The 23,060-nt window shown below is 46.9% G+C and overlaps 1 protein-coding gene across 5 annotated transcripts in view; it reads left to right on the top strand.

Moving 5' to 3' along the window:
* Positions 1–239: 239 nt before the first annotated feature.
* KIAA1549 (KIAA1549 ortholog) overlaps positions 240–23,060 on the top strand; it is a 150,419-nt gene continuing 127,598 nt past the window's right edge. For 2 of the 5 annotated variants that reach the window (XM_055393204.2, XM_055393203.2), the window contains exon 1: positions 244–706. In XM_055393204.2, coding sequence (XP_055249179.1) covers positions 520–706 — 187 coding nt within the window. In that variant the 5' untranslated portion in view covers positions 244–519. Of the gene's footprint in view, positions 707–23,060 lie in introns of all 5 variants that reach the window. The other 3 variants (XM_004046297.5, XM_004046296.5, XM_063708795.1) reach the window with 2 other exon arrangements.

Raw genomic sequence — 23,060 nt, 5'->3', positions numbered from 1 at the left:
GCCCCCTCCCCCGGCTTGCCGGCCTACCCTGATTCGGGCGCCCGGGGGAACGCGCGGCGGGACCCGGGGTTGGGTGCCGGTCGGGGCGGCACCGCCCGGCCCAGGCCCCCCGAGCCCCTCGCGCTCCCTCCGGGAGGCGGGTCCTGGGGGAGGGCTGGGCCGCGCCGCCTCGCCGCCCTCGCCGCCTCTGCCGCGCCGAGCCCCGCGCACGCTGCCCCGGCCGCCCCGCAGGCAGGCAGGCAGGCAGGCGCCCGGCCGGCCGGGAGGGGGTGCTCGCCGCCCCGCGCCCGGGCCCGCGCGTTGCCGGGCAGCGGCTCCGAGGCTCCGAAGGGGGCGGAGCGGCAAGGCGGGCGTGCGGCTGGCGCCCCTGTCCGCGGTTCCGGCCCGGCCCGCCCCCGCCTCTCCGGCCTCCCTCCGCGCCGGTGCGCGGCGCCCCGTCCCAGCCGCAGCCGCAGCGGCCGCCCCTCCCGGACCCGAGAGCCGCTGAGCCGCGAGGCCGGGCCGGGGCGCCGGCCGGGAATGCCGGGGGCGCGGCGCCGACGCCGAGGCGCGGCCATGGAGGGGAAGCCCCGCGCCGGGGTCGCGCTGGCCCCGGGGCCGAGCGGCCGACGGCCTTCCGCCCGCTGCGCCCGCCGCCGCCGCCCGGGGCTGCTGCTTCCCGGCCTCTGGCTGCTGCTGCTGGCCCGGCCGGCCTCGTGCGCCCCAGGTAAGCTCCGCCGAGACCCTCGGGACGCGGCCGCGACCCCGCCTGCCTTTATCGCTGCTGTTTTCAAAACCCCGGCTTTCCCCGCCCATCCTCTTTTATTCTCCAGCTCCCTCGCCGTCCTTTCTGGAAGATGCTTTGCCATTCTTCTGGGGCTCAACAAATAAAGGCACGGGGGAAATGAATAATTAAAACGAACAAGCGAGCGGCTTCTGGCCGGTCTTGCTAAGGGGTCTGCAAAGCTGTTCTGTTGTCCGTGGAACCCGAAGCGGGTCTGGTGGCTTCATCTCAGAATGTGCCTGGTTTTTCCTGCAGAATGCAGGCACCAGAGTGCTTTTTTGTCAAGGCTGTATGATGTGGCATATCGAATGTTTTGAGATACTTTATTGTCGGGGCGAAGGGGTGCATTCGGGGTGTGCTTTAAAAGAGTATTGCATTACCGGGACAAGCCCAGCGTCCCCCAGATGCGGGCAGGCCGGCCGTGTCCCCCCGTGCAGCAGGACACAAAGAACATTGAAAGAAAACCTCTTGGAAAGCGCCCTGGCCACGGATCTTTCCAGGGAAATAGCTATTGGTATTACTTCTGCAAGGCATTATTAGTACAATGGAGTGTGAAAATATTTTGATTCTTAAGTGTCTGGGCATGAAAGGAGTAAGGGCTGTTTTTATAACAGATGCAATTTAGTGACTGTTCATCAGTATGGAATGAAGAGGCATGATTTATGAAGAAGCATGAGGGTTTTGTTGTGGAAGAAATGATTTAATTCCTATTGCTTCTCCAAAATGTTTATTTGTCCACCCTGAGCCTGTACACAGGATGGTCTGGAAACCGTCTCTGAGCTGACACTGCAGGCCAGCGATTGCCCCTGCACAGGCACTTGACCACTTTGAGGCGGAAAAGGAAAGGTGGAAGGAGCAGCTCGGGGTGGAGAGCTGCTGCACACAGAACAAAAACCAGAAAGCCGTGAACGCTGCTCCGAATCCTCCCTTCTCGTGGGAGCAGGGCCAAAGGGCTACTCATTGGCTGGGAGGAATTGGAACACATTTGAAGCTGTCCCTTGGACCTGTGAGAATTATAACCAGTGCCCTAGAGGGGATGGTAAAATAGAAGCACAGGGAGGACTTCAGGGATCATGGAACAGGTCCACTCTGCTTACCAAAGAGGAAACTAAGGCAGAGAAGTGCCTTGCTCAAGGTCACAGTCATCACTTTCCCTGCCTCCCACCCCTGCTCTTGGCCCATAGACATATCCACACCTGAAGCCTCTGCAGAGATTTCCCATAGCTGGGTGGAAACAGGGTTGGGGTGACACAATGAGTCTCTTTTAGGCAGTATACAGCTAGTGCAAACACCTTACTCTAACCTAGGACCTCCCGTCTCAGTCCTGCTCCTGCGAGTTCCAGCCCTGTGTGTCCAGAGGAGAAGAGATCATTGTCAAGGGTCTCTTGGCTTTAGTCAACAAAGAGAGCCCATCTGATACTCGTGGATTCATCTGTCATAAGACACAGCAGATAAATGGTTTCCATCTCCTGAGTGCTTTTTGTGTGCCAGGTGTTGAATTTTATATACACGATCCAATCACGTTGTGAGTTAGGCATAGTTATCCCCATTTTACAGATGAGGAAACTAAGGCTTTGAGTTTAGGTTGGTTTGGCTTCAGACTCTATGACATGCTTCCTTTCTGTGCCTGATGGCTTCCCCATATGAATGTGGCCATCTGGGTGTACTGCAGAGGTTGTGGAGAATATAAGTGCTTCTGGTAACTTTAAAATAAATAGTGAAGCTGTTTGCACTGCCCATCCCTAACCTTCTCTTCTTTGGAAGTCCTTTCCTGCTTCCCCTCTACCCCCAATACAAATATTCAACCTGGAGACATGAAATTAATAATATTTCCATTCTAGACCTGACATCATGGAAAGAGACTTCATCCTTTCACTGGTTTGTATATTGGCTTCAGCCGCTGCCAGGCTCATAGACTAGGAACTAAGAAGTGGAGGGCACAGCCCCTGTGCTCCAGGATCCAGCTGGAAACACAGAACAGTGAAGGAAGTACAAACCCTTGCACAGACCATTCCCGGACAGGAAAGGCAGGATTCCTTATGGATGACCTGCTGGAGGTGACCCCATCTACTTGAAGACTGTGAGGAACGATCTTGGTGGAGGGTGGCTTCCTGATGTAGCTAGGGTGTGTGTAGGGTGCCTGGGCGGTGCTGTTGATCCTGGGAAGAGGGTGCGTTGCGGTTGCTTGGGCTGCCCTCTCAGTCCTGAGTATGGTATTTTCACCAGGAGATTTGGAATGTAGGAGAGCTTTGCTGAACACTGCCATGGTGGTTGGTTCTCTTTCTAAGGAGTAAGCAGTGGTAGTCAGAAAATGGCATGGCTTAGACCTGTTTTGGACTTCCTATGTGAGGCAGCATTCCCTTCCGTGGCTGTCTGAAAGCTATCTCCTCCTTCAGCTGGCTTCTCTTGTTAACTTTTGTTCAATAGAGTCCACCTTCCAGGTGGTCCCCTTATTACAGTCTTTGGTTAAATCTCTATGTTAAATCGATTTCTTGTCTATTTGTATTTCATTCAGCATTTTGAATGTGTTTTTTAAAAAAAAAATTTACAAGTTTGGTCTTAACCGTTGACTGTTGTGGAAACAACTTGTAATGCTTTGGACTTACTTTTGAATGCATTGCTCTTAAGTGATTAGCCATCCACAGTATAAAAACAAAGAATCATGCCCCGTTTCTTCACCTTATTCAGAGATAAGTTTTTAAAAAGTAATAGTTATTATGAAATAGATTGCTTTGTAGGGAATTTGGAAATTACTGAAAGGTACAGAAACCAGTCACCCATAATCTCACAGCCTGTAGGTAACACTAAGTAATTTTGTCGTTTTTTTGTTGTTAACATTAAAAAAAGAATTATATGCACAATTGTATTTACTACCGTTTCCACTCTACATTTAACTTAAGCATTTTTCCATTCATTAAGTCTTATTTGGAAACAATTTTCTATCCTAATGATTTAGTATTTTATTTCCATTTTTTGGGTTGCTGTAAGTAATGCTGATGAATAGCTACATAGAAAAGGCTCTGCTGGCCAGGCGCACTGGCTCATGCCTGTAATCCCAGCACTTTGGGAAGCCGAGGTGGGCGGATCACCTGAGGTCAGGAGTTTGAGACCATCCTGGCCAACATGGTGAAACCCCGTCTCTACTAAAAATACAGAAATTAGCCGGGTGTGGTGGCATGTGCCTGTAATCCCAGCTACTTGGGAGGCTGAGGCAGGAGAATTGCTTGAACCAGGGAGGCAGAGGTTGCAGTGAGCCGAGATGGCGCCATTGTACTCCAGCCTGGACGACAGAGCAAGACTCCGTCTCAAAAAAAAAAAAAAGGCTTTGTGCATGTTTCTTTCCGTGTGTGTGTGTGTGTGTGTGTGTGTGTGTGTGTGTGTGTGTTTTCTTGAGTATACATTTGTGGAAGGGGTATTAGAGTGTGATTAAAATGTAAGGCCCACCAGGCTGGATTTCTGCATCTTTTGTTCAAAATGCTGGGCCCCTAGTAGGTACTCAGTATGTGATTTTTGAATGAAGCAATTTTTGAAAGTTATAATGCTGACATAAGCCCTTGAAGCTTACCAGGGGCCTTCCATTATCACTTGCATTGAGTATTCACTTCATCACTGGCATTGAATGTTACTTTAAAAGCGCTTGTTAAATAAATTTGTAATACATTGTTTTAACCTGCACGGTTTTATTGCTTTAGAATTGAATATTTTTTATTTTGTATTTGTATTCTGTGAATTTTCTTTGTATTTTTATTTATTTACCTGTTGTGGCATAGATATGTATTTAAATCTTTATGTATTAGAAGGATAGCAACCATTTTTCCTTCTATATGTTGCGTTTTCCCCTTCCAAAGGAATTTCTTTTAAATTTTACATAATTTTGAAATGTAGAAGTTTTTGGTTATTTTGATTAGCAAGATCTGCCATTTGTTCTTTTAATAATTTTTTTATTGCATTTATGCTCATGGTGTGTTAAATTTTTTTCTTAATGTGCTGTTTTATTATTGGCCATTTCTAGGTGAATATTTATGCTTTGTGAGTCGTTTAGTATATTATAAACAAATAGTTAAATGTTTCAAAAGTGTGGCCCCTAGGCCTCCTGCATCAACATCATTTGGGGATGTGGGGGTGCTTGTTAAGAATTTAGATGTCTACTACTCACCCTTAGCCTCTAAATTAGACTCTTTGGTGGCAGTGCCTGGGAATCTTCGTTTTAACAAGTTCACAGCTCCGTTTTAGCCACTGAGCATTGGAACCACTGATCCAGAGATGGTAAACCCAGTAACTGAAAATTAACAGTATTTTGAAGATATAGTAGTCCTTCCTTATCTGCAAGGGATGTGGTCCAAGACCCCCAGTGGCTGCCTGAAACTTTGGGTAGTACTGAACTCTGTATATACCATGGTTTTTTCCTATATGTACATACCTGCAATAAAGTTTAATTAAAAAATGAGGCACAGTAAGAGATTAACAATAATAACAGAACAGTTCTAACAGTCTACTGTAATAAAACGTGAATATGCAGTATCTCAAAATACCTCAGAATATCTCAAAATATCTTCAAACTGCAGTTGTCCTCCGGTATCCGAAACCTTGGAGGAGGGGGACTACTGTATACCATTTAGTATCTTGCAGTTGTCTTTTCACTGTTAGAACAGCAATTTAAAATCGTTACGTTGAGAGGCCGGGCGCGGTGGCTCACGCCTGTAATCCCAACTTTTTGGGATCACCTGAGGTCAGGAGTTGGAGACCATCCTGGCCAACATGGTGAAACCCCGTCTCTACTAAAAATACAGAAATTAGCCGGGTGTGGTGGCAGGTGCCTGTAATCCCAGCTACTTGGGAGGGTGAGGCAGGAGAATTGCTTGAACCCGGGAGGCAGAGATTGCAATGAGCTGAGATCGCGCCACTGCACTCCAGCCTGGATGACAGAGCAAGACTCCATCTCAAAATAAAATAAGATAAGATAAGGTAAAATAAAATAAGCATTTTTTGTTACATGTTTTTGCTTGGTTTTGTTTGGGTTGGGAGTGAAAGGGTGCAGAGGACTGCATTTTCAATGCTCACTCCTGCCCGTTTGGGAACAGCTGCTGCAGTGCTTGTCAGGAAGTGCCTCACTTAATTCTGAAAACAGAACCCAGCCAGGGAGTTGTTACAAGTCACTAGGGACGTGGGAGCCACAGGTTTTCTATCAGTGCCCTGAATGATAGAGGCAGCTAATTACCGTCATTATAATTACACTAGGTTGATTTTCCCAGATAGGAAGACACTGTTCTAACTGATCTAATTTGTTTTCAAGTTGTGACCACCCACCTTTCATCTGGAGCTCACAATGATGTGATTTCTTTTTCTTGTTGTTAGGCAGCAGGATTTGTTAAAAGGTGAGTTAAAAAACCTGGGTGTGTGCAAATGCAAATCTGCCTGTAACTTTGTGACTATGGACAAGTTACCTTGTCCTGGGTTTCCTCCTCGGTGTAAGAAAGGGTTAATGAGATTACAGCTAATCTCATTAACCCTCTAGCTCCTTGTAGCTCATTTCTCCCTGTAGCTCCTACATATCAAGTCAACATCTTGGATGTCTTGGAATGCACTTATAAGCAGCATCTGTCCTTTTTCTGTTAGGTTGTTTTGTCATTTCTCCTTGCCTGGTAGATGTTCTAGGCCCATGACCTGCTGAAGGCAGCTCACTCTCACCATTGCAGATGGCTCTTCTTTTTAAAAACTCCCTTTATTCTTCCCTCTTGCATCCACACACTCAAGACCCATACTTTGCTTTCTCTTATTCTTTTTCTTTGTCTCTTTCTTTTTTCCATCTCCTTTGTTAGCTTCAGGCAATTACTTCTCATTAGTGAAATTCTAATCTTGTGGTCCCCACACTCTGAGCATCATCACTGCCTCTTAGCTCACATCATCACTGCCTCGTAGCTTGTTAGAAAATGCAGAATCTCAGGGCCCACCCCCGACCTTCTGAATCAGAATCTGCATTTAACAAGATCCCCCTGGTGATTTTGCATGCACAATTGAGGTTTGGGAAGCACTGGGCTAAGAGGTAAAGTGCCTCCTGTTCTAGCCTTCTGGGAATAGGTATTGTTGGAACATTGAAGGCTAAGTCAGCCTGGACTAACTCTGGAGCTATCTAAATCTCCAGAGACCTTGAGAGACACCTGCTTTTGGGACTGAGTCTGTGTAAATAGTGTGCAAGAACCATATTTTATTTGACCAGACAACTAGATTAGAATTGTCCCCTAGACCTGCTGTTTTCATTCATTGCAAGCATTTGACTGGTTGTAAAAACACTGAGATATAGTCTGGATGTGGTGGCTCACGCTTATAATCCCAGCACTTTGGGAGGCTGAGGCAGGTGGGTCACTTGAGGCCAGGAGTTCGAGACCAGCCTGGCCAACATAGTGAAACCTTGTCTCTACTAAAAACACAAAAAAATAGCCGGGCATGGTAGTGGGTACCTGTAATCCCAGCTACTCAGGAGGCTGAGGCTTGAACCCGGGAGGCGAAGGTTGCAGTGAGCTGAGATCGCGCCACTGCACTGCAGTCTGGGCAACAAAATGAGACTCTGTCTCAAAAAACAAAACAAAACCACTGAGATACTACCATAGCAGTTGGTAAATAGCTGCTGTACTGAATATTCCTTGCTCCCCGCCCCCAAGTACCCTGAGCCTCCCTGCCCTCTTTCAGGACTCTTCTCCCAAGGGCCACTGCCACCCTCCACCTCACCGAGATCCAGTGACTGAAGGGTTAATGCTCAGCACAGCAGGCGCCTCAAGGACTCTGCTTTAGTTTTTTGGCTGAAGACCATTCTGGCAGGTTTGAGGTGCTATCTCATTGTGGTTTTAATTTGCATTTCCCTAATGATTAGGGATGCTGAGCAATTTTTCTTTACCTGTTGACCATTTGTGTGTCTCTTTTGAGAAATGTCTGTTCAGATCCTTTACCTGTAAAATTAGAATAGCTCCCTTTCCGACTGTCAGTGCTCGTGCTCCACTGCTGTTAACTGTGTTGACTATCACCTGTACATTCATTCATTTATTTTTAATCTATCCCAGATCCAGTACTTAGAAAAAAAGTTAGGCTGGGTGCGGTGGCTCACGCCTGTATTCCTAGCACTTTGGAAGCCCAAGGCGGGAGGATTGCTTGAGCTCAGGAGTTTAAGACCAGCCTGGGTAACATAGTGAGACCTTGTTTCTACAAAAGTACAAAAATTAGTTGGGCATGGTGGCACGCACCTGTAGTCTCAGCTACTCGGGAGGCTGAGGCAGGAGGATTGCTTGAGCCCAGCAGGTTGAGGCTGCAGTGAGCTGGGATTGTGCCACTGCACTCCAGCCTGGGCGATAGAGCAAGAACTTAAAACAAAAAAAAAAGCTTGTTAAATGTTGTACTTGATGGTAGTTGAAGTCATAGATATGGAAGACACTAGTGATCGGGGAGCATGGAGAGTTAGTAGACAAGGCAGCTGAGGACAGAAACTTTGAAACTAGCATGAAGGAGAGGGGAGGACAAAGAGGAGCATACAAAGGAACTGACCATCATGACAAAATAGTGGTGTGAGAGCCAGGAGAGGAGGAGAGAGTTTTCCTCTAGGTAAGTGATCCATCATGTCAAATGCTACTGTGCCAAACTGTTTCTTGAAGGATGGGATGAGGGCCAACTGATCAGAATCACCTGTTAAAAACCCAACTCATGGTCAAGCCAGCTCTACTGAAACAGGTGATGCCTGAGGATTTGTATTTTTGAAACGTTCCACAAGCTCTTTATGTTATTCTTAGGCCTGGTGAGGTTTGAGTTACTCCCTATAACTTAATGGTGGCAGGAGGGTTGGTGGAAGTTTTAAAAACATGTTTTAGACTTGATTGTGTTTGTAGGCTTCAAGAGTCAGTAAAAATACAGACTGGGCCGGGCGCGGTGGCTCATGCCTGTAATCCCAGCACTTTGGGAGGCCCAGGCAGGCAGCTCACTTGAGGTTAGGAGTTTGAGACCAGCCTGGCCAACATGGTGAAACCCCGCCATTACTAAAAATACAAAAATTAGCCAGGTATGGTGGCGGGTGCCTGCAATCCCAGCTATTCAGGGGGCTGAGGCAGGAGAATCACTTGAATCTGGGAGGCGGATGTTACAGTGAGCTGAGATTGTGCCATTTTACTCCAGTCTGGGTGACAGAGCGACACTCTATCTCAAAAACAAAACAAAACAAAAATAGTGGTTGACAATTTAAGGAAGTAGAAGGAAGGACCTGATGGCTAATTTACCAAAAGTGAGGAAGTTCACCTGGGCAGGCAGGACCACCCTAAGAAGAGTTAGGAAGAAGTAATGTTGGGAGAAGGAATCGGAGGGACTGGTGGAAGGTTGGGAGTGAAGTCCAAGGTAATGGGGGTATCTGTGGTGATGTTAGGGAACCCGCCGCGTGATTTTTGTCCTCTAGCATTTGATGTTCCAGTGTGTCTGGGAAAGGTGAGCCATTGGCCCGAGTCAGGGATGGGGAATCACAGGGCAGGTGTGAAGAGCCAAAGGGGATTGAAGGAGCTGGCAAGAGGTGGTCTGGATGAGGTAGGAGGTGAACCGTGGATGGAGCAGTGGGAAAGGGACTGGGAGGAGGGGGTGCAGCTGAGATCCCAGGGCAGGTGTTGAGAGAGAGGTGGGGGAGGGCGGGAGGGATTGGGGTGTCATTGTGCCGAGTTTCAGAAGTGGGTCATCTCTAGTTTTGGTCTTGGATAATGAACAGGGTAGGGTGTAGTGGTGGGAATGAGTTGTTGAAGTGGAATATGGAGGAAGGCTTTGGGGTGAATAACTTCTGTGGATGTTGAACTTGCCTGGAGAGAGGAAGAAAGGACTGTGAGCCAGGCACCAGCCCCTCAGTGAGTGAAAGAAAGTTCCCAGAGGACTGTGGATGGGAGGGGAGGAAGTCCCTCTTGAATGTTTCTGCTGTACCGTCGCTGCCACCATTGCCCTCATTCAAGCTCCGATCCTCTTTTCTCCAGGTGACTGTCACGACCTCCACTTCTACTCTCACTTCCTCCAGTTCATCCTCCACCTTCAGCGGAAAGGGCCTGCTAGGAACAGGTCATGTCCCTTCCTCCTTGTTTGACTGTCTGCAGTGGCCCCCATGGTTTTCATTACGCTCCACGTCTGAGTCAAAGCCTGTGTGCTCAGATAGCAGGTGTACAGGGCAGGAGTTGGGTGTCTAGGATGTGGGAAAATGGGCACGGAAGGTGCAGAATATTCCACATGTTGGTACTGAAAGGGACCAAGAAGATCTTTCCAGCAAGAGAAGGGAAGTAATGTGATTTGGAGGCTGAGTTTTGCTCTCTCGAGGTTGAGGTCCAGCTGTAAGACGGTTTCTCAACCCTAGGGGATGGGTTTTGTTGTGACAGATAGCCGCTGACTGGGTAGGACCCAGCCCCTCAGAGGGCCAGCTTCTGCGGCATGAAGGGTGCTGTGTGTGCACAAGGAGTGAAATAACGTAGGAAGAGGGAGTGGTAAGGTGGAGGCCATCTGTGCAGGTGAGGGCTAGGAAGAAGCCAGTCTGGGGTGGGGTTGGAAAGGGAGGCAGAGAGGGCAAGAGTGAAGGCTCCTGGGGGCTTGGAAGGGATGGGATCTAGGGCAAGAGTGGAGGGGTTCATTTGAGAGAGGAGGAAAACAGAAGGAGAAACAGGTGGCTTGTCTGGGGACAGAGATGTATGGGGGAGTATGGGTCTATTCGTGGAGGGTGGGAGGCGAGCAGATCTGGAGAGAGGACAGCAGCGTGGGGGGATCAGGAGCTTGAGCAAACACAACTGGCTTCCAGAGGAGAGTGAGAAGGGATGAGTGAAAGAATTGCCAGCAGTGGCAAGGGCCCAGTTGAAGTTGGAAGGCCAGTCTTGGTCGCAGTCCAGGCAGACACTCTGCTTGTCCCTCCAGCAGCCTGGGTGGCCCAGAGCCTTGGTGGAAGATAGGCCACAGCGGTCCTGGGGTGTTGTGTCGAGGGCAGGGCAGCTGGGAGGGCTCCTCACTCCTAGTGGTTTCCTGGTGGTTCCCAGTCCTTTGGAGTCTCTTGGAAACTCTCCTTGTCACTTCTTTCTTCTTTGTTCTCTTGTTTGGGCCTGAGGAAGGAACCCTTCATCACTTACTGTTTTGGGTGCTAGGATTAATTGTGGAGCCGGACAGTCTGAAGAGCTGCTTTGAAACACTGGGTAAATACTGTTGGGGAGCTTTCAAAGGGGGAAGCCTCAAACATACAAAACAGATGATCTTATGGAGCCAGCTTCCAGGGGAACTTGGGCAAAGCCCAGGAGACAGGTCTGAGCAGGTAGGAGGTTGCCAGGTCCTTGCTGCTCCAAGTGTGGTCCCCAGATCAGCAGCATCAGCATCGCCTGGGAGCTTGTCAGCAATGCAGAATGTCGGACCCCACCCCGGACCTACTGCATCGACTTTTTGAAAGCACCTCCAGGTGACTTGTTTGCACACCAAAGCTTGAGAGGCTCAGAACTGTGCAGTTTCTCATTGAAGTTGGGTGTACTTCAAAGATTGTTGGTTATCTAATTAGTGGAGAGTCCATAGCGCATAAAAATGCAGCCCAGATCTCAAGCCATCGGGCAAAACTGAGGATAGGAGCAGTAGCGGGTTCGGAGCTGAGCTGGTGCCTGGCTGGCTGTGCTGCTCAGAGAACTGCCCCTGCCCTGAGCATGGTCACAAGCCTTTAGTCCAGTCCTGAGTTCCCTGAGCTGGTGTCAGCAGGTGTTAGGGTGGTTGACTACCAGGAATTACAAAAGCACTTGGAGATAGTTGAAGCAAAAGGGTGTCGAAGCTGAGACGGAGGCAGAAGCAACCCACATGTCTGTGGACAGATGAATGAATAAACAAACTGTGGTCTGGGAGGAAGTGGGGATGGCTAATAGGTACAAAAAAATAGAATGAATAAGTTGCTTTTATATAGGAAAGGAAAATTTTTAAAAAAGGAAAAGAGTTAAGAATGAACATGACCTAGTATTTGCTAGCACAACAGGGTGACTATAGTCAAAAATAATTTAGTTGCACATTTAAAAACAGGTAGTATAATTGGATTGTTTGTAACACAAAGGATAAATGCTTGAGGGGATGGACACACCATTTACCTTGATGTGATTATTATGCATTACATACCTGTATCAAAGCATCTCATGGGCTGGGCACAGTGGCCAGCCCTTTGGGAGGCTGAGATGGTCAGATCACCAGAGGTCAGGAGTTCGAGACAAGCCTGGCCAACACAGTGAAACCCCGTCTCTATTAAAAATACAAAAATTAGTCAGGCATGGTGGTGCAGGCCTGTAATCCCAGCTACTTGGGAGGCTGAGGCAGGAGAATTGCTTGATCCTGGGAAGCAGAGGTTGCAGTAAGCTGAGATCGCATCACTGCACTCCAGACTGGGAGACAGAGCAAGACTCCATCTCAAAAACAAACAAACAAACAAACAAAAAAACAAAACTCATATAACCCATAAATATACGTACCAACTATGTACGCACAAAATTGAAACTAAACAAATTTTTACAAATGTGGTCTAGCCATTCAGTTTAATATTATTCAGCCTTAAAAAGGAAGGCAATTCTGACACATGCTACAACATGGATGAACCTCAAAGACTTTATGCCAAGTGAGATGAGCCAGTCATGAAAAGACAAATACTGTAGGATTCCACTTACATGAGGTCCCTAGAGTAGTCAAAGCCATGGAGACAGGAAGTAGAAGGATGGCAAGGGCCTGGGAGGAGGGGGGAATGGAAAGTTTTTGTTTAATGGGGTCAGAGTTTCAGCTTTGCAAGATGAAGGAGTTCAGACTATCAGTTGCACGACAATGTGAATATACTCAACACTGTGGAACTGTACACTTAGAAATGGTTGAGATGGTCAATTTGGGGGAGCTAAATCGTAACTTATGGACACAGAAAGAGTCAACAGACGCTGGAGCCTCCTTGAGTTGGATGGTGGGAGGAAGGAGAGGAGCAGAAAAGATAACTATTGGGTACTGGGCTTAATACCTGGGTGATGAAATAATATGTACAACAGACTCCTGTGACACCTGTTTACCTGTGTAACAAACCTGCACTTACACCCCAAACCTAAAATAAAGTTTAAAAAAGGATGCTAAAGAAAATAAGAAGAAGAAAATATTATTGGAGCACAAGGTTTTTTTTTTTTTTTTTTTTTTTTTTGAGACGGAGTCTGGCTCTGTCGCCCAAGCTGGAGTGCAGTGGCGCGATCTCGGCTCACTGCAAGCTCTGCCTCCCGGGTTCACGCCATTCTCCTGCCTCAGCCTCCCCAGTAGCTGGGACTACAGGCGCCCGCCACCATGCCTGGCTAATTATTATTATAATTTTTTTGTATTTTTAGTAGAGACGGGGTTTCACCGCGTTAGCCAGGATGGTCTCGATCTCTTGACCTCATGATCTGTCCGCCTCGGCCTCCCAAAGTGCTGGGATTACAGGCGTGAGCCACCACGCCCGGCCTTGGAGCACAAGGTTTTTAGCTTTTTATACTTTGGCTGTACTAGATGGATTGAAAAATAAAGCTCTGTTGACTATCTGACCTCTAGTTTGTCTCCTTTTAAAAATATATATCGCTGCTGCAATGAATTGCCTTTAAATAAAAATTTCTGTTTAACATTAATACAAGATGGTAAATTTTATGTTATGTTTTTAACCACAGTTATTTTTTTAATTTTTATTTTTAGTTCTGGAATACATGTGCAGGACGTGGAGGTTTGTTACATAGGTAGGTGTGTGCCATGGTGGTTTGCTACACCTGTCAACCCATCATCTGGGTATTAAGCCCCGCATACATTGGCTCTTTTTCCTAATAATCTCCCTCCTCCCACCCCACCTACCGAGAGGGCCTGGTGTGTGTTGTTCCCTTCCCTGTGTCCATGTGATCTCATTGTTTAGCTCCCACTTATAAGTGAGAACATGCGGTGTTTGGTTTTCTGTTCTTGGATTAGTTTGCTGAGGATAATGGCTTCCAGCTTCATCCATGCCCAGTGGAGTGGGAACTAGCTGGTAGGGAAGCAGGAGTGGACATTGCTCAGAGCTGGGAGCCTCAGTGGTCTTGGTGCAGAGCAGGAGCACGTGACAGGTGCTCGCTTTGGGAACTGGCGGTGGAGGCAGATGACAGGCTGGGATGGAGGGGCATCTGTGCAGGCCAGCACAGGCCAGATCTGGATGGGGACTGGGGGACAAGTCAGCCACTGGTGGCTAGGATAGTGGTCAGGATTGTTGCCCTTGGCTTTGTAGCACCAGCAAAGATCTTGGGGCCTCTCCACCTTGGGGCTGCTTCACCTTACCTCACCTCAGCATCCTTGCACTATTGAGTGTTTTTTTTTCTCCTGGACAGCTGTTTAATGGAGGATGGGCTGGGAGACTGGGCTGGGGAAGGCGGCTCCAGGAATGGGTTGGAGTTTTCAGCCTGGGCCTGAAGAGAGTCTTAGGAATTTGAAAAATTAGATGGTTTTCCTAGCCCCTAGAATTGGGCTTTTAAATATCTTAATGCCTTTTGAGAGTACAATATCTTTATTGGCTTTTTCCTGATTATAAAAACGATATGCATTCATTGCAATCATTTGTACTTGCTGTTCCCTCTGCCTAGAACTTTCTCATCTCAGATATGATCAACACAGTTGACTCCCCTTCCTTTAGGTCTCTGCTTAAATCTCCTGTTATCAGGGAGGCCTTCCCTAACCCCGATGTGAAAAATTAGCTACCGCCTCCGTAATTCCTCTGCTCCTGCTTGCTTTTTTTCTCCGTGACACTTATCATTGTCTTCTACATATTTGTCTGTGCATTCTGCCTTCCTCCACTGGACTGTAGTCCCCACCAGGGCTGACTTTGTGTAGTTCAGTGTCGTTTGTCCGTGTATTCCGCAAATCTTTGAGTGCCTGCTCTGTGCAGGCACTGTGCTGGGCCCTTGGGATACATCAGTGGACAAAGTTAATGATATCATGTGTTACTCCGCTGTAGGTGTCATGTGTAAATGCAGCAGATAAACAGCTTGGACTGATGAGTTGCAGTTTTGTTCTGGGTGTTTAGGGAGCCTCGTTGAAAATGGGGCTGGATTCATTTGCTCAGGCTGCCATAATAACGTACCACACACTGAGTGGCTTACACAACAGAAGGTTATTGTCTCATAGTTCTGGAGTCCAAGATCAAGGTGTCAGCAGCACTGTGCTTCCTCCAAAGGTGCTAGAGAAGGATCTATTCCAGGCCTGTCTCCCAGCTTCTGGTGGTGCAAGGTTAATATTGAGTGTCAACTCGATTGGATTGAAGGATGCAAAGTATTGATCCTGGGTGTGCCTGTAAGGGTGTTGCCAAAGGTGATTAACATTTGAGTCAGTGGGCTGGGAAAAGCAGACCCACCCTTAATCTGGGTGAGCACAATCTAATCAGCTGCCAGCATGGCTAGGATAAAAGCAAGCTGAAGAACATGAAAATACTAGACTGGCTTAGCCTCCCAGCCTACCTGTTTCTCCCATGCTGGATGCTTCCTGCCCTTGAACATCAAACTTCAGGTTCTTCAGATTTGGGACTCGGACTGGCTTCCTTACTCCTCAGCTTGTAGTTGGCTTGTTGTGGAACCTTGGGATCGTGTGAGTTTAATACTCCTTAATAAACTCCTCTGTATATATATATATAGCTATCCTATTAGTTCTGTCCCTCTAGAGAACCCTCACTAATATGGGTGGTTCCTGGCTCATGGCAGTGTGACTCCAGTCTTTACATGGCGTTCCCTCTGTGTGTGTGTGTGCGTGCAAATTTCCTCTTTTCATAAGGACCGTGGTATTGGATAGGGGTCCACCCTACTTCGGTATGACCTTATTTTAACTACATCTTTGATGACCCTGTTTCCACGTAAGGTCACATCCTGAGGTTCTAGGGTTAGGACTTCAACATGTGAATTTTGGGGGCACACAGTTCAACCCGTAACAGTGATAAACTAACATTTGAAAGAGGCAAGGGGGCAAGACAAGCAGGTATTGGGGGGAACAGTGTTCCCAGCAAATGATGTGGCCAGTGCAGAGGCCTTGAGGCAGGAGTGTGCCTGGTGTTGGGGGAGGCACAGGAGGCCTGTGCGCCTAAAGCAGAGGGTGGAGGCCGGAGGCAGCAGGCACTCAGGTGTGAAGGGAAGTGGGTGCTAGGGGTGGAGGATCATAGAGGGTTTTGATCAGAGGATGATGTAAAATTTCTTGCACATTGAATAAAGTCAGGTGGTACAAAGAAGGTGTAAATTAGAAAGCAAAAATCACCCCAAATCCTACCTGTCAGACAACTGCTATGACATTTTAGTATCTCTCCTTTCAGACTGTTTTCACATGTACAGGCGCATACACAGAAAGCAGTGGTATCATATTCTACATGTTGTTTGGCAGCTTGCTTTTTTTCGCTTCACACTTTATCACGGAATCTTTAGTTGTCAGGAAATACAGATCCACACCATGATTTTATTCGACGCTGTGGATGTTCCACACTTCATTTATCTGGTTCTCTGTTGATGGGTAATTGTATTGTGTTCAGCTTTCAATGTTATAAGAAAACGTTGCTGGGCTTGGTGGCTCACGCGTGTAATCTCAGCGCTGTGGGAGGCTGAGGTGGGCGGATTGCTTGAGCCCAGGAGTTCAAGACCAGCCTGGGCAACATGGCAAAACCCCATCTCTACAAAAAATACAAAAATTAGTCAGGCATGGTGGCACGCACTGGTAGTTTGAGAGTACAGTATCTTTATTGGCTTTTTCCTGATTATAAAAATGATATACATTCATTGCAATCATTTGTACTTGCTGTTCCCTCTGCCTAGAACTTTCTCATCTCAGATATGATCGACACAGTTGACTCCCCTTCCTTCAGGTCTCTGCTCAAATCTCCTGTTACCAGGGAGGCCTTCCCTAACCCCGATGTAAAAAATTAGCAACCGCCTCCATAATTCCTCTGCTCCTGCCTGCTGAAGGAGGCTGAAGAGGGAGGATCGCTTGAGCAGGGGAGGTTAAGGCTGCAGTGAGCCGAGATTGCACCACTGCACTTCAGCCTGGGCAACAGAGCAAGACCCTGTCTCAAAAAAAAAAAGAAAAAAAAACAAAAAAAACACTGGTATGAGCATCGTTGTGTATACATCTTTACACACTTTTCCAATTACTTTCTTAAGATAAATTCTCAGAAATAGACTTGCTGGACTAGGCAGTATGCACATATTAAATTTTGATGCATATTGCCAGATCGCTGTCTAGAAAGGCTGAAGCAATCCACATTCTCTCTAGCAATGCACCAGAGTGCCAGCTTGCTTCTCTCCTCCATAATACAGGCTGTTACCAGTCTTTATTGTCTTTGCCCAACTCATAGGTAAAAAATATCTCCATTAAAGGTGCATTTCTCTGATTGTTCATTGGCATTTGGGCCTTTGAATAAGGTTCTCTTTGCACTTCTTTCTCTGGTCCTCTCCTGCAGCAGTCTCAGGGGCTGAGCTGGGAATAATAATAATACCCAACAATTATAGAGTGCGTGCTGTGTGCCAAATATTGTGTGAGGAGACGACACAGTGTCTCTTGTTTAATCCATGCAACAATTGCATGAGGTAGGTACTGTAAGGATCCCCATTTTACAGATGAGGAAAATAAAGCTTAGAGAAGTTCATTGACTTGCTCAAGGTCACACAGCTAGCAAGAGTTTTTCCCACCCTGGGGGTGGGCATGTGCACCCCCAGCCACGGTCTCCTCTGTTCTGGGTCTGGGTTAGAGAATGACTCTGTGGTCTCTCCCACTGAAGGGCCCACTCACAGGCTTTGCTTGCAGGGCAGAGTGAGCTCTGTGGACAGAGTCCCAGTCAGAGCCACCTGTGGCCCCTGGCCAGCTCCCTGTCCCTGTTAGAAGCCCTGACTGTGAAGTCACACCCTGGCCTAGCCCATAGAAGATGCTCACCAAACGTAGGTTAAGAGAAATGAATGAAGCAGGCTTTCAAAACCTACAGTGTTGTGTGGTGGTGCATTTTACTTTATTTCGGCAAATTAAACATTTTAACAATAAAAAAACTCAAAAAGTTAAAATTCCATGATGAGCCATATTCCATTTTCTCCACCAGTGAGGATAATATTTTTCTTAATACTGAGTGACATTTTCTTGCCGCATTTCCTCTTTTATCACGTCCTGGATCATTTCCTTGTGGTTTTGATACCATTTTTGCTTTGTGTTGACTACGCTGTTTTTCTGTTGTTTGTTTCTGACAGCCAAGTGTATGGTTGTCATACATCTTCTCCGTTAATTAAGTTAGTGTATACCACTGGTTTAAAATCAATTTCTTATTTACTTTGGAATTTTGATGGGAGGAAGTTGATGCCTTAAAATAAGTACTTTGTTCAAAAACTAACCGGTACAGCCGGCTGTCCTACTTCGTTTGTTTTATATGCCCCTTGAGCCTTTTTGGTTCTTCATAAAACACAGGGTATTAACGCCTTGAGTTCTTGCCTAGATCTGGTATAAAGTTTAACCTTCTAAATACTTCCCAGAAATCCTGAACCTGCAACTGTTCTATTTTGTTCGTTGTAGTTTATATTGACTTTACTCATTGACAGCCTTCAGGTTCCTCTACTCCCTCTTCCAATTGTGTTCAGTTCCCCTGAGAGGAAAACAAGATATACCTGTAGAATGTGTACCCTATCAGGCTGGGTAAACCAGCAGTGCTGTGGAAAGTTTCCAAATCTCAATGGCTTTCTGCATGTGACTTCTGACTCCCACCAGCAGATCTTGCCCTTCGTCTCTCTCCTGCACCTTTTGCATCTTGTCTGGTTCTGGGAAGTGTGCTTGCCTGGGTCCTGTTTTTCATTCTTCCATCTTTGTTTTGGGTTTGCCAGTGCCAGAAGGCATGCCTGCAGGCAGGCCAGTTGTGTGGTAGTTCCATGCCCACATGTCTGCATGACTCAGCCAACATTGATGGAGTACTCACTGCCATGTGCTGAGCACTGTGCTGGATGTTGGGATACTAAGAGAAATACGGCAGTCAGTCACAGCCCTCTAGCAACTCCGTCTACAAGGGGAAGTTGTTCTGTACGTAAGTGACTATCCAGTGGCATGTGAAGTGCTATTGTAGAGGACTGCGGTGGTGATACAAAGAGGGCAGTAACTGTTGGTGGATGTAGGACCGCAGAACTGTGGGGGATGTTTGAAGATGGATATGAGATGGAACATTCTTTTAAAGCTAAAGGGGAGCCTCATTTTGGTTATCTATTGCTGCATAACAAATCACCCTGAAACAGAATGGTTGAAAACAGTAATGGTTTATTATTTCTCATGATTCTGCGGGTCAGGAATTCGGACAGGTCTCGGATGGATAATTCTGCTCCATGAAACTCAGCTGGGGTCACTCACTTGGCTGTGTTCGGTTGGCTCCAGGGCTGGGCTGGAAGGCTGAGGCTGTTTCACCCCCTCCTACCTTCGTGTTCCACCACATGCCCTCCCTCTCTCTTCCCAGGTGACCAGCTTGGACTTCCTTATAGTAGGACTTCATATGGGGCCTCTGGCTTCTAAGGGGAATGAAGCAGGAGCTAGCAGCCCTCTTAAAATCCGGCGCTCAAAAGTTGTCTCTGATGCATTCTGCTGGTCAGAGAAAATCACAAGACTAGTCCACAAGGGGCAGGAGGAAATAGGGCTACCCACTGATGGGTGGTGAAATAGCCTAGACATTGACATTGATGGTGGTCGTCTTTGGAGATTAGCAGCTACCATAAGCACAAAATGGTTGAAGGTAATGGAGAGAAAAGATACAATTACTTGAGAAAGCTCTCAGAGAAGACTAGGATAAATGATGATGATAATAGACATAATAATAGGTAACTAAAATCGAATGTGCACTTATGTCAGGCATTCTTCTAGGAAGTTGATATGTATTAATTGTATTAAGCCATGTAATCCTGATAACCCTATCCAGTACAATTATAAGGAGATGAAGTAACTCACCTCAGGTCACATAACTGATAACTGAGAGAGGAGAGATTCACACTCCAGTGCATCCTTGCACAGGGAGAATGGTGCCTCTTCCACTGAGACAGGTGGGAAGGGGGAGTGATGGCTACAGGTTTAGGTGCATGCAGGTAAAGGGGCGGGAGATGATGCGATTGAGGAAGTTGATGTCTGATAGCTTTTTTCTTTCTTTATTTCTTCCTTTCTTTTCTTTTTCCTTTTCTTTCTTTTTTTTTTTTTTCTTAAGAGACGGAGCCTCTATCTGTCACCTAGGCTGGAGTGCAATGGCATGATCATCTCTCACAGCAGCCTTGAACCCCTAAGATCAAGCAGTTCTCCTGCCTCAGCCTCCCAAAGTGCTGGGACTACAGGCATGAGCCACTGTGCCTGGCCACATTTTTCTTTTTGATAGTGGCATCATCATCACTTAAGTGAGATGGGGCAGGAGCAGGTCAGGTTCCATGAAAAAAGTAGTTTATAATTATAGTATCTGTGGATCACAGAAGAAGGAATAGAGCAGGAGGCTGTGAAAGGATTGTTGAGTGGGCCAGGCCTGGGGGAGGTGAGGACCTTTTGTGTACAGCAGCAGCCTCCCGTGGTCCCTGTGGGGGGTGATAGCCTCGTGGCAGGGTAGGGAAAGCGCATCATGGGGCCGATCCCAAAGCAGCTCTCTCAGCCCACGGTAGGAGCCTAATAGATCTATTTTCTGCCCAGCTGCTGTGTTTGCCTCAGTCTCACAACGCTTCCCCCAGTAGCTTTCAAAATGCAGCATTTCCGTCATAGACTTCAAAAGAAGAACGCCAAGATCTCCTGGCATGGAGCCCTCCTATGTACTTTGACTTTTAATTGGGTGCCTTCCAAGTGCCAAACTTCAAGTCTTGAGACTGCTCCGAGGACAACAGGAGCAACTTAGAATGGAGTTTTAACCTCCCAGTGTGTGCCTAGAGGAGACCCCACTCTTTGGTGGGCAAGAGGATGTGGGCATTGACCGTCACCCAGATCCAAGTGCAGGACAGATGGCTCCTGCTCCTTGGCCGTGCTGTCCGATGGCCTGCAAGGGGCCCTTCTGTCAGAACTGCACAGGGAGAGGTTATGAGGGCGTGGGGGAAAGACACATTTAGTGTCCCATTCATCTCTTTTCATGTCCCTTATTGTGTGGAGTTTGCAGTGCTTTTAGAATTTCCCAGCATTCTTATCATTTATGTTCCTGGAGACTTTGCTTCATAATAGTTTGATCTCTTTGGAAAATCCAGAAGGCACCACCGCTTGTGTTTCTAGTCCTACAGGGCCTTAGAAAGCGTTTCTTGAGAAAAGCACGTGCAATATGGAGAGAGCAGTTTTACTCCCAGTGGCTGCAGATACACTTCTGTGAGGTGCCTGCCGTGGCAGCCTGGGCTCCAGCCTGGGGTGTCTGGGAGGTTCAGCCCTTTGCTGGTGTTGGAAACACTTTAGCATGTATTTAAAATTTTTTTATTTTTGTGGCTGGGCGCAGTGGCTCATGCCTGTAATCCCAGCACTTTTGGAGGCCGAGGCAGGTGGATCACCTGAGGTTAGGAGTTCGAGACCAGCCTGGCCAACATGGTGAAACCCTGTCTCTACTAAAAGTACAAAAAATTAGCCAGGCATAGTGGCGGGTGCCTGTAATCCCAGCTACTTGGGAGGCTGAGGCGGGAGAATCGCTTGAACCAGGGAGGCAGAGGTTGCAGTGAGCCGAGATAGTGCCACTGCACTCCAGCCAGGATGATAGAGTGAGACACCATCTCAAAATAAATAAATAAATAAATAAATAAATAAATAAATAAATAAAATAAAATTTATTTTTGTAGAGATGAGGTCTCACTATGTTGCCCAGGCTGGTCTTGAACTCCTGGCCTCAAGTGATCCTCCTGCCTCAGCCTCCCAAAGTGCTGGGATGACAGGTGTAAGCCGCCATGCCCAGCCTCGTGTATATTTTTTGACACAGTATTTACACTATCTCCTCTGCCACAGAGCTCCAGGGCACAAATTCTATTTCTCCTGGACCTCAGTGGCCCGGTCAGCCTTTGACCAGTTGGAATTGGGCTGTCACTCTAATTCCTGTTTGATTCGCCCTATCTTGGAGTAATTTTTTGACACATTTCAGAGCTTGTTTGTGTTAAGGGACCAGTAGTCTTTCTTTTGCTCTCCAGTCCTGGGAACTGACCTGATCCCACGTGGGTGTGACATTTGGAATTGAAAATTGTTAGTCCTTGAGAGCACTGTTTAAAGAGGGGTCGGGTCTGATTAAGAGGCACAGTTGCTCTCTGATCCTCACAAATGAAGTTAGGTTTACACCTTTTGGCCCAGTAGTTCAGCTCTTAGGAATGTATCGAGTTATACCTCTTTGACAGTTAAATCTACATAAATTTATAAAGGGATTTGTGAATGATCTTCTAATCCAGAAAAAGTAATGCTTCTAACTTAATGTAAATTTAAATAAATTTTAATTATGACCAAACTTTGCTGACATACTTCATGCTGAAATAATTGATAACCAACAGTCAGGGTTAAAAATGATCATAACAAAGATGACATTTTCCTCCATTTGTAAAATGTGCTTTAGGTTAATTGCAGGCTTTTTATGGGAAATAAACATAAAGACCCTTTGTCCTATGCAGGTTGGGGCTCTCTGCCATAAACCCCCACTCCCTTTTCCTAATGGTGGGAGCCCCGTTAGCGTCATCTTTTTATTTCACAATGTCCAGCACAATGTACTGCGTGAGAGATGGATGCATGAATATGTAGATAAATGGGACTTTCCCTAGTTGTGTATGGTCGTGATTTGTGGTGCTATTTAAGTCTTGATGTTTAGTTGATTGCCAAGAGGGAATGAATTAATGTATAGCAGATTTTTAGAATTATATTAAGGTCATTTGTTTAAAAAAGGATGTATGAGAACTTTTGTCTCAGCACTTTGGGAGGCCGAGGCAGGTGGATTACTTGAAGTCAGGAGTTGGAGACCAGCTTGGCCAACATGGTGAAACCCCGTCTCTATTAAAAATATAAAAATCAACCAGGTGTGGTGGTGGGCGCCTGCAATCCCAGCTACTCGGGGGGCTGAGGCAGGAGAATCACTTGAATCTGGGAGGCGGATGTTGCAGTGAGCCGAGATTGTGCCACTGCACTCCAGCCTGGGTGACAGAGCAACACTCTATCTCAAAAACGAAACAAACAAAACAAAAAAAAAAACTTTTGGCTATAGTGCAAAAACAAATCTGTATATCTCAAATTGTGTAACTGGTACGTACCTGGACAGGAACAACTTCTGAATCATACTGGTTTGTTTGGATCATCTTGGATTGTTGCTGAGTGACCCTGAGGAAGTATTGCC

The sequence above is a fragment of the Gorilla gorilla genome, chromosome 6 (genome assembly GCF_029281585.2).
Source record: "Gorilla gorilla gorilla isolate KB3781 chromosome 6, NHGRI_mGorGor1-v2.1_pri, whole genome shotgun sequence".
In the NCBI taxonomy this organism is placed as follows: domain Eukaryota; kingdom Metazoa; phylum Chordata; class Mammalia; order Primates; family Hominidae; genus Gorilla; species Gorilla gorilla.
The sequence above is the reverse complement of the archived record's forward strand: the minus strand, read 5'-3'. Positions and strand labels throughout refer to the sequence as shown.